This window comes from Prosopis cineraria, unplaced genomic scaffold (genome assembly GCF_029017545.1).
Source record: "Prosopis cineraria cultivar Desert tree isolate PC_DT_omini unplaced genomic scaffold, ASM2901754v1 PC5, whole genome shotgun sequence".
NCBI classification, from domain to species: domain Eukaryota; kingdom Viridiplantae; phylum Streptophyta; class Magnoliopsida; order Fabales; family Fabaceae; genus Prosopis; species Prosopis cineraria.
In genome coordinates, this window is record NW_026555336.1 from 3,651,489 (window position 1) to 3,662,696 (window position 11,208).

General features: G+C 35.7%; 2 protein-coding genes across 3 annotated transcripts; one reads left to right on the forward strand and one right to left on the reverse strand.

Annotated features, from left to right (window-relative positions):
• Positions 1–125: 125 nt before the first annotated feature.
• Positions 126–1,483, reverse strand: LOC129311661 (lysine-rich arabinogalactan protein 18-like). The gene is made up of 2 exons (XM_054954056.1): positions 839–1,483; positions 126–355 (listed from the first exon to the last, which is right to left on the reverse strand). Exons 1-2 carry the CDS (start codon positions 1,424–1,426, stop codon positions 272–274), a joined length of 672 nt encoding a protein of 223 aa, XP_054810031.1. The 5' UTR covers positions 1,427–1,483; the 3' UTR covers positions 126–271.
• Positions 1,484–5,779: 4,296 nt separating this feature from the next.
• Positions 5,780–8,792, forward strand: LOC129311662 (uncharacterized). Of its 2 annotated transcripts, none has more exons than XM_054954058.1 (2): positions 5,780–8,240; positions 8,436–8,792. In XM_054954058.1, exons 1-2 carry the CDS (start codon positions 6,446–6,448, stop codon positions 8,489–8,491), a joined length of 1,851 nt encoding a protein of 616 aa, XP_054810033.1. In that variant the 5' UTR covers positions 5,780–6,445; the 3' UTR covers positions 8,492–8,792. The 2 variants fall into 2 exon arrangements, with proteins under 2 accessions (XP_054810033.1, XP_054810032.1); XM_054954057.1 differs by having other exon boundaries at positions 5,780–8,236.
• The last annotated feature ends 2,416 nt before the right edge of the window (positions 8,793–11,208 follow it).

Consider the following 11,208-nt stretch of genomic DNA (forward strand, 5'->3'; position numbering starts at 1 on the left):
GGTAATTCAGCTTTCTTTCTTCTACCCGTGATAATATTACCTTATAACTATACAAAAGATCCAATTCTGAGGATGCCACATTATCACAGCACAGGCTAAGAAGCCCAAAGCATCAGAAGTAAGAATAGGAACAAACAACAATAATGGTAATATGATAGAATAACCAGGTTTGGAGAAACAATGATAATAAATTAAATGTGAACCCGTGATCACAGCGCAAAGAAGAAGAAAAATACAAGACTATCACAGATGTAGAAGTCTCTCTCTGTCCCTAGAAGATCAAAACAAGGCTCGCCCAGGCCATTGCCAAGCATCCCAATGCCTTCTTCAAGCACCTGATTGTATCTGCTCCATTCTGCAATGACAAAATTAAATAAATAAATCCAGTAATTATAATCCTAAAAATACACTCATGTACTGATATTTTCCGAGAGTGCCGAGTGCGTGACCCCTGCACGATCTCAGTGAATTTCTGACGTTCACGGGTATTTCATCACTATTACCATGTGAGGCATTCTCCACATCTTTAGCCTCAACGAAACCAAACCGTTTGCCATGGATCACGCGCTCTAAATATACGCGAGTATTCACCACGATTGAGCAAGAAGCTTACTCAGGTTCAGACATGAACGAGAGAACAAGACGAACTTCTCAAGTTCCGATCATGTTTCCGAAACCTTAACTATACTGCTTCTGATGGCGCCAAGTAAACTTTGGAGCTAAAACAAGATGGACTGCCCAGCCTATGCTCCAGATCTATTGCGCCTTGTAGTGTCCGGCGTACTTTAAAGGAAAGCGAGAAGAAAAAAGCAGATAAGGACAAATTGAGAGAACGTACCTCAACGTTCTCGGAAGAGGTTGGGCCAGGAGAGGAGGCAGCCTCACTGGGTCCCGGAGCTCCTGTCGGTGGTGCAGGAGGACTCATCAATGACGGCGACGGTGCTGGTGCATTGTGCTTCTTAACCTTCTTCTTTGACTTGCTCGGAGCAGGCGCCGGAACCTCCACTGCCGGAGCCGGGGGAGAACTCACGGGAGGAGCTGTCGGCGTTGGGGCAGGAGGAGAGCTCGCTGGAACAGGAGCAGGAGGAGAGCTCGCTGGAACCGGTGCCGGCGGCGTCGAGCTCGCGGGAGTCGCTGCCGGAGGTGACGATGCTGGAGTTTTACTCACCGGAGCCGGCGCCGCAGCCTTCGATGGAGATGCAGCTGGCGATGAAGCTTTAGGAGATGAAGCAGGAGGCGCAGATTTGGGGGAAGCAGCCGGAGCTGGTGATTTGGTTTTCGATGGCGGTTCCGCTGGTGACGCGGCGGGTGTCGTAGCAGCCGGCGTGGATGGTGACTTGGATGGCGCAGCTGCCGGAGATTGACCTCCGACTACGGCGACTACAATGCAGATCAATGCGAGAGACAGTATACTTTTCCGGTCCATTTTCTCGAGTTTCGTGTGCAAGAGAGAGAAACGAGCGTGGAGAAAAGTAGCCGAAGGTTGATATATAGACGATGAGGTTGTCACCAGCAAGAAGCAAGAACAAAACGGACTAGTGCCGGTTCATCTGGACCGCCGATGTAAAGTGGATCCGACAGACATATGGGTCACCACTAGCCGTTGGATCACGTTTTTTTGGGGGCCACGCACTAAGATCCAAACAAAAGTACTGTAGCCTGTCTTTGGGCCCTTACGGCCCATTAGGAGCATGTGATGAGGTAGAATTCACCAGTAGATGGACACGTCAGCTAACACGATTTCATTTCGGCCCTCACTGCCCGTTAGCACTGTCTTGCTTGTGGAGCTTTCTAGCGCTGATTTGGTGTTTTGCGGCCTCAGGAGCAGTTGATGCTGTTGATACAGCTGGATTTCCAAGATGAGGCACCACTGCATGATAATCCAATCACCGTCCGCCACGAGAGCAAGCCAAAATAATTGCGGGAAACTTGTGGGCCACTCCACCACCCTCTTGGGGGCCCCTTAATGCTTCCTTAATTACCGTGCCTTTTATGTTACTCTCCAAATATTTTAAATTTGACTCAGTTAAGTTAATATTAAGTTCATGAATTTTAACCGTTTCAGCTCATACTTTTTTTTTTTGTTAAAAAAGGGATGAGGATATGACGCCCAATAGCATAGAATGCCTCCCTCAAATTACTAACAACTCTAACTAAATTATTACATATGTGTGTGTAAAGGTTTGAATTTAAATTCACGAAACCCTCAACTGCTTGCTTAATTAAATAATGAGGGTATTTATTACTCATGTTTATTTTAGTTAATATATAATTTAAATTTTAAATTTTAATTTGATATATTTTAGTGCTAGGGGTAGAGGAAAGGGGAACTAACAAGGGTCATGGTTCCCCAAAATTTTTTATATTGTTTTAACATTATATATATATATGTACATGTATATATATATTGTTAGTGGTGGCATTACATTGGGGTTCAGCTTTCCTCCACTACGTTTTCCCTCTACTCCTCTACTCCAATTTAAATCTTTTGAATTAAATCTATGCTTTAAAAAATTATTAAATATAAATTATCAAATTTAATTTAATGGTCTATATCTGCAATGTCCCCTCCTTTGTAGAGGAGGAAATCCAACTCCAATGTAGTGAGGGGTGCATTTCATTTTGGAAAAAAAATTATAAGTATTATATGTAAATTTTATCACTTTATATGTCCTATTCTTAATATTTTATACTCTCTTGACTAAATAAAAAATAATTATATTCAAAAACTTATTAAATATATAATATTTTAATGATTGAGATAAATTATAAAAAGTATATTTTCATAAAAGATCATACCAATTTATTCAATATAATTTTTTTAAAAAAAGAATTATGATCAATATACTTATATTATTACAATTTTAATCCTAGTGTATTTATTATTTTTAAAAAAGTTATTCATTTTTAAATTGAATTATCTTGCATATCTTAGCTTCTGGTTCTAACTTTGCCATTGGAGCTTCCAAATTTATAAGAGTTTTTTTTTTTACTTGAAAAATTTATCAATGTTATAAAATTAAACAACTAGAAAATAAAGGTATTGGGAGAAAAGGTAGAGACAAGAGAATGAGATAATTTCTTCAAAATTATTGTGCCTTTTAATACAAGTAATGTACCCTATTTATAAGCATAGTTTTACACATTAAAAGTTATATAAATGATAAACACAAATAAATGATAATTAACACTCATGAAAGTGAGAGTTTCATGGGAGGAGATGAAGATGAAGTGGTGAGAAAGATAGACATCTACTTTTCTTTTAATATTCATAGCAATAAAAGTTTTGTCGTATAAATATTTTTTAATCTTGATCTTTTTGTAGTTAAATCTTAATTTCATTTCTCGATTTTTATAGTTTTAATCATTTATAATATTGGCTCTTATACAACAACAACACACCTTATCTCATTAGATGGGGTTAACTATATAAATTGAACGATATTATTATGTTCTATCATTAACAAAGCTTTTAATGATACTATTAATCAAGGGATCTCATTCAATGACTTTCATTAATGTTCTATTTAAAAATCATAAAAGATAAAGTTATGCCTTTTATTAAAAATATATGAATTTTGCATTGTAAATCAGTAGCGGTGGGCGAGAAGATACAGCAGAGAGGGCTCGGAGGGGCAATATTTGTAGTTGTACCAGGGAGATGCTGTGATGAAGAAATGCCCAAAGCTTAAGATTTCCTTTCAGTTTTTTTAATGAACATCAAGCTTAAGCTTGTGTTGTGTGGATACTTTCCTTTATACTTTGAAGGTTTGTCCTCTCTTATTACAACTTTTGTTTTGCCCCACAAGCCACATCATAAAAGGCCAACATTCACCCACCACCCACAACTTTAGTTTTTCTTAATAAAAAGAAATTCTATGTAGCATTGCTTTCTCTCTTCCCCTTTTCCCCCCAATAAAATTATCATTCTGATGGGACTGCTGTTCTTTACTTGGTTTAGAAGGGAAATCTTATGTGTCCTTCATATAGCAACTCCTTCGTTTCATTTTTCTTTATTTGGGACAGTAACACAAAATTATTCCCGATCCACCTTTTTTCCCCTTGTTTAATTTGCCTTTGCTTTCATCTTTTTCGCGTATGTTTTGATGTTGTTAATCATCATTAATATGTGAAGAGATTCCTACTTCAAGACTAAGGAAGATGAAACCCCAAGAGTTGCTCAAGGAACAAATTATTTTCTTTATTCTGATGCTTCAAATGCTCGAATTTTTAAACGATTCAAAGCTCAAACCAACACTATTCTTTATTCATATCCCAAACCAAAAAAAAAAAAAAAGAACCAACACTTCGATCATCCCACTAAGCTTTTCTCTGTTTTTTTTTTTTTTCCCTTTCCCAATCCATTTGTTTTCTTCCCCGGGAAAGAAGAAAATTTCTTTCCAGAACTCGCCACAAAAGAGAAAAGAGGCCTGATCCTTGGACCTTAACGTCCTGTGTTAGAAGTCTGAGAATCTCTTTCTTCAAGAAGTTCTCATGTTAACGGAAAAAAGAATGAGCTGGATCGATTGAGTTGTCACTACCCCAAGGCCAATGTACCAAGCTCAATTTCACCGAAGCCTGACGGAACCTCATGTGAGGCCCATCCCCAGACGGGCTTGAAGCCGACAAGGAAAGTCACTAGGCCTGTACACAGCTTAACCAGATTTCCAAAAAACAAAAAGTGAGATTACCACTTTGCCCTTGGACTCTTCCCATGAGAATTTTCAAGGAGCTTTTCAAATATGAGTTTATGCTTCAGTTGTTCAAAATAACTTCAACTTGCAAACATAATGTTCAATGCAAGCAGGATTATTCTTTCTGAGATAGTTGTCATTCTGTTTCATATGGGATCTGTAATTTTCCTAGCTGGCCAAAGGATTTGCCAAACTAAACTAACAAAAGCAACTTTCCATGGAGAAAGCTGTTGAATTTTAATGCTCCAGAAAAGCCTGAACTTAAAATTTAAATAAAAGGACTTTCTTGAACCACGTTAAGCTGCCGCTGTAGTAGAAGACCACGTGCCCACAAATCTGAAGACCCTGCACGCTTATCTCTTATTCATCACTATCCATGACATTCCAAATCAACGAACTCACGTCATAAAGCTTCCCCAAATACACCCCTAATCATGGCTTATCACACGTTGCCAAATGCATCACTCTAACCAAACCACCAGGTGCTTGAATGAACTGGTAAGGGGGCCGGTTAAAAATTTTGAGATCGAATAGCAACGATTAAATTCTCGATATAAAGTATACCTTTCTAAGAGATATCCATAAGTTGCTAATTAAATTAATTTAGGTCAAAAAAATGAGATACTAAAGCTTACTTAAAAAAAAAAAATGCATTCGGTGCTCAGCCTTTGATATGAGAACTACATAGTATACTTCCTTTGTCTTTTTAGCTATAGGACCCTTTTTTAGTCATTTCAATTCATTCAAGTTTTCTGAGAATTATCAAGCCTTTTCTCTTGCATAATATTTTTCCATTACAACGATAAAAAGTCAAAATGTACCTCAGCCTTTTCCCTCTCAATTTAAATTGGGCTAAAACATAATATCTCATTTTGAATGTGATACAGATAAAATCTTTTTGCAAAGGACAATTCTAGTAGAGCATAGTCAAAGTTCATTAGCGGGTAACTTCATTTTGAAAAGCTCATGCATATGCACATCTCATGTTTTAGGCTAAATTTACACTCTACAAACAAAAACAATGGTAGCCGCATTTCCTTGAGACATGCCCACTTGTACTTGCCTTAGTATTATATTTCAGAGTGAGTCACTTTTTGAGTTGGAAACCAGATGATAAGGAAGCTTGTAGAACTTGTTTATGGAGGGGACCAGATTCAGCCCTTATTATATACTTCATACCCAAGAGATCTAAATCCATAGCCATCATTGCAACCTTGTTGATCTTTTAGTCTCATTGCTTCCCTCTTCTTTTCCAAACTTGAAACTTCAGCCTTTTCAAATCTTCTTGTATATCTCATCTCAGAATATATGCAAATGTCCATTAAAAGTTCTGGATAGATTCGCGGTCCATCCTCCAGTTTAAAGCTAACAGAGAAAGAAGGGTCTAGCTATACATGATGCTGTTTAGAGATTTTCCTTTTTGGGGTAAGTAGAATAAAACGTGCTGTTTAGGGCTTTGTTTGTTCATCAACTCATTGCTCTCTGGATGCTAGCATAGCATAATCATCATTTTCATGGAAGCAGTCCTTTCATATATGTTTTGAGCTTTTACGGTTCTTTTTCCTCATCTCTATCTGATTTACTTCGAGCTTGGATCTATTGCTTGAAGCAATCATGCTCCCCGTGTACAGAATCAGTGACACACACGATCTGTACAGTACTGTCGAACTAGTAGGTAACTTAATCTTTATATTTTAGTGCCTCATAGGCCCAAAGGACCCAAAAAACATTTCACCTCGTATCAGTCAGCCATGGAATCTCAAATCCCAGAGATTTCAAACTCCAAGAGAATTCAGAAACTTCTACCTTCTACGCCTACATGCACAGACTGTTCTTGTTTCTTCTGCACCATGTCTGAAACAGACCCTTTGGTCAGAAGAGCTAAAATTTCTCATTGCCTCAAACAAATGCCTCTTAGGGATGACCAAGAACATGTCTTGGCCTTGAGCAGCCTTTGGAAAATCGCCATGACTAAGCCAAACGACCCAGAATTTCCATGTTTGGGCATATTCAGATGCATGGCCAAACTCATCCATAAGGGCCTCAGAAACAAGGGCTGGCTTCTAAATTCCCAGAACATATACATCCCATATTATGCAGCACATATCATCGGCTCCTATACCATGAACAAAGCTAAGTTTGCTGAAAAAGCAGTTAAGTCCAACGTTGTCGGGCCATTAATAGAACTCCTACGAGGTAAGATCAGTTGGGTTGAACAGAGAGTATCACTTCGAGCATTGGGTCACTTGGCAAGACACGAAGCAACTTTTGAAGCCGTAGCAGAACATGAGGAAGAAATCATAGAACTAGCCATTCACATAGCTTCCACGTGCCTGCACGAGGTACACGATAAATTTGTCGGCTTAGAGGAATCCCAGAGATTGGAGTATCATAGGAATTTGCTGACAAGAGGGCTTGGAGGGCTGGAATTAGAGAACAGAAAGGCAGAGGAATGGGCAAGTCAAGTTCAATGTTGGTCCTTGTATCTCCTAGACTGCTTTGCATGCAAAGAAAGATCTCTCAGATTAATCTGCAAGAAAAAATTCTTGAAGGATATTTGCGCAATGTGGGGTGGATTGGCGAACCCAAAATCTCCTTCTGGAATAGGACTTGTTCGAACTCTGTGTCACACAAAAATAGGAAGAGAAAGTATAGCAGACGTCGAGGAAGTAGTAGAGAATCTTTGTATTGTCTCAAGATCTTCTGATGATAGACAACACCTGGCTATTGACAGTCTTCTACAACTTCTCAAAGACTCAATCACAAGATATAAAGTAATTGACACTGTAGCTGCAGTTCTTGCTGATTTGGTTGAACTCAAAGGAGTTCGTGGGAAATTGAAAGTAGGAGAATCAATAGTGCGTACGCTGCTCCAAGATTACCATAAAATCAAGTACTGTGAACTGAGATTGAAGAGCGAGAAAGCAGAGAAAGCCTTGAGGGAAATATGGGACTTGAAAGTGGACAGAGTGAAGAGAGAGAGTCTAATGAGAGAGCAAGAAATCAGAGAGAAAGAGACACTGGCACGTGTTCTGAAACAAGAAGGGAATAAGAGGTTTAGGTCAGGGAAGATTGAAGAAGCTGCGATGAAGTATTCAGAAGCCATTGATGTGTGTCCAGTAAAAGCAAGGAAAGAGAGGATAGTGCTTCACAGCAACAGAGCTCAGTGTTATTTGGTTCTTAGAGATGCAGATGCAGCCATTAGCGATGCCACTCGAGCTCTGAGTCTGTCACACGGGTCATGTCCTCATGGTAAGAGCTTGTGGAGAAGATCACAAGCTTTTGACATGAAAGGCCACGCCAAGGAAAGCTTGATGGATTGTTTAGCATTCATCAGGAGTCGCTTCAGGTCTCAGAAGACGAAGAGGTTCAAGATCCCATACTACGCAGCACGAATGCTTAACAAGCAGATGAGCGCCACGTGGCTTTTTGCTTCTGCCAAGTCAAAGAGGAGTATCAAACACGTAGATGAACTTGACGAAGTCAAGGGCCACTATCAGGTTGATGTAAGAAACATGAGGAAGGTGACGAGTAGAAAGAAGGTAGGTAGGTTTATCTCTTTTTCCAACTTAATATCTAAATTAACTGAAAAATACCATAAACTATCAAATTAAACTCTGCTGATATGATACAAAATAATGTAATTGTGCATGACTCTCATTTTACGATATAGCCTAACACATCCGTGGCTAATATTGGAAGAGTTTAATTAAGTTTTATCTGTTTTTCCCCCCTTTACAGGCAGGAAAAGAAAGTCAGATGGGACAAGAACAAAAGTCAATCAACAGAGATCATGAATGAAGAAAAAGAAAGTTGATATATATATATATATATATAGATATAGATATAGATATGGCATCTCAACAAATTTTGGGTGAAGGTAGGATTTTGGATTGTGAATCTTTGTGATGTCAAGTTGTTCTTTGGTATATTAATTATTTATTTAGTCAGTTGATGAGCCGGAAATATTATATTAGATATCTCCATTAATTTTCAGTGCCATGCATGCAAATTGAATTTTCTTTTCTAGCCAGTTAAAGATAAGCAAGACTTAGCACTGCTGATTCTGTTTATCAATCAATATCGGATCTAGGAATATTTTTTGGGACCAAAATTTCTTCTTCTACTTATGGAGGGGAGCACTTAAGTGAACCTTTTAAAAAAAAATTATTTGTAAAGCATGACTTCAAATCCGTCACTGGTTACATATAGTGTGTGTGTGTGTGTGTGATATATATAAGAAAATGAAATTAAAAACTACTAGTTATGGTATAATTAATGCAATTTCGTTACAAAGTTTACGTAAAAGGATACACAGTAATCTCGTGAAATGATACCGAGCCATATCACAGGCCAACGTTGCTAGGGGAAGTTGGAAAATCTAATCAGCTTTATGTCTTTTCTTACTTAAAGTGTGACGTATAAAGAGATTAATTAAACAATTAAATATATTTTCACAACAAATCGACAAAAGTGGGCTTTAAAATCGTTGACATTCGGGCATCGAAGATCAATCACGCGTGGGATTATATGGTTGTTTGAATGTTGTGGTATATATGCAAGATATCCAAAATTATTCATCCAGGGAATTTTGGGGAGGAAAAAGTAGAAGAAGAAAGAATCGAGAGACGAAGCGAATAAGCTACCCATTTATTCGTCTAACATGGTAATTAAGAAGAGATTTTACTAACAGAAGTGCCTATACTATGGCTCAAGAGGGGTTTGGTTTTAAGTTTGAATCCTGTATGTGCAATTACAAGTTTTGAGTATACAATTATATTAAATATTTGTTAAAAGAGATTTACCGTCAAAATTCAATGTGTTACATTAAACATTTTGTTTTTATACTTAGAGTTAGATTAAGCATTTTCAGCCCAATCTTGATTAGTCAAAATTCGATTTAGCTTCTAGGTATAGAATAGCTAGTTGATTTGGGGGGGAAAAAACAATAAGACCAAGATCCAAGATATATTGTTCATGGGTTCCTTAAGAAACAAACAAAAATTTAAATTACTTTATTCTCTTTATCTTATCAAACATACTCATTAAGAATATAATATATATCATCTTGTTTTCCTGTATTTTTAAATAATTTTATAATTAATTTTTACTCTTTAAACGAATATGGTTATAATTTCTCTCCACACGCCCTCACGCAGAACATATGCAGTGTTACATATCTTCTCTTTCTTAAATGGTAAAGTTACGTACAAAAATTTATTTATAAATAAATTTTACAAAATATAGAAATCACAACAAGATTTTTTAAAACTTGAATGTAATTTAAAATTGAGGTATAAAAATAATAATGTCTCTATTAAAAATATATTTCATGAATTAAATAATTTACAACTACTTCATTTATAATTTATAATTATTATTTTAATTTTTTACAACTATAATTTCATATATCTAATAATTAAATTAATTATGCATTATAAATTTAATACTAATTGTATATAACTATCTCATTAGAAATTTACAATTATCACTTTAATATTTTACGACTTTATATATCTAATAGTTAAATTAACCATGAATTATTAATAAAGTTTAATACTAATTATTTATAATTATTTTATCAATAATTTATGACTATTACTTTAATTATTTTGTAGCTATAAATTCAATATTTTTAATAGAGGCAGTATTGCTTATATACCTCAATTTCAAATTATACCCATGTCCTAAGAAAATTGTCCTGAGGAATTTAACTGTAATTTTTAAATTTTATAAGACTTATTTATTTATATATATTCTACAAGACCTATGCATAATTTTTCCTTCTTAAATTGAGTAGCAGGTATAGAGATATGACAATACCATTCCATTTTATATAAATTACATATCATATAAAAATATTTCAACTAATACTGTATTGTATTAATTTTTTTGGTTTGGCCAAAACAAATAAGTTTTATTTTTTTGTAGATATAGTGTATAAATTTATCTATACAATATAATTAAATATATATAGGTAATAGGACCTCCTTTAGTCATTATTAAAACGTCAAATTCATTGTAAATCATTTTATATCATAATTTAACAGTCAATGGAGTTTAACTTGAAACGTAAAACTTGTCCGCAACCATCATTCAAATTCGCACAGTAATTAAAATAAATATATTTATAGGCATTTTAAATATCCCATAATTTGCTATGAATTTTTTTACATGTATATTGACCTATTGGTGGCTGTTTTTTTTTTCAAGGGTTAGTTTCAATAAGGGTCCCACCCTCTAACATGATTCAAACCGTATTAATTAATTTAAAATTTAAAATTTAAAATGTTGATGAGACCATATAATTGATATTTAATTATGTTTCAGTGCATTGAGCTCTTTTTTATTTTTAATCGATAAATTTATTTAAATAATATATTTTGATTGAACCATAAAGTCATAGTAACATATAAAAAGTGAAATAAAAGAGAACATTCCTGCACCATACATAATATATTAAAATATTAAGAGAATTAGAGGGGCATGCATTGTGTGTTTACATGAATTCAAA

Coding starts and splice junctions, on each gene's coding strand:
- LOC129311661 (XM_054954056.1), bottom strand. CDS start 1,426: ATGGACCGGAAAAGTATACTGTCTCTCGCATTGATCTGCATTGTAGTC. Junction 356..838: donor CCTCTTCCGAGAACGTTGAG/GTACGTTCTCTC, acceptor TTGTCATTGCAG/AATGGAGCAGATACAATCAG.
- LOC129311662 (XM_054954058.1), top strand. CDS start 6,446: ATGGAATCTCAAATCCCAGAGATTTCAAACTCCAAGAGAATTCAGAAA. Junction 8,241..8,435: donor GACGAGTAGAAAGAAGGTAG/GTAGGTTTATCT, acceptor CCCCCTTTACAG/GCAGGAAAAGAAAGTCAGAT.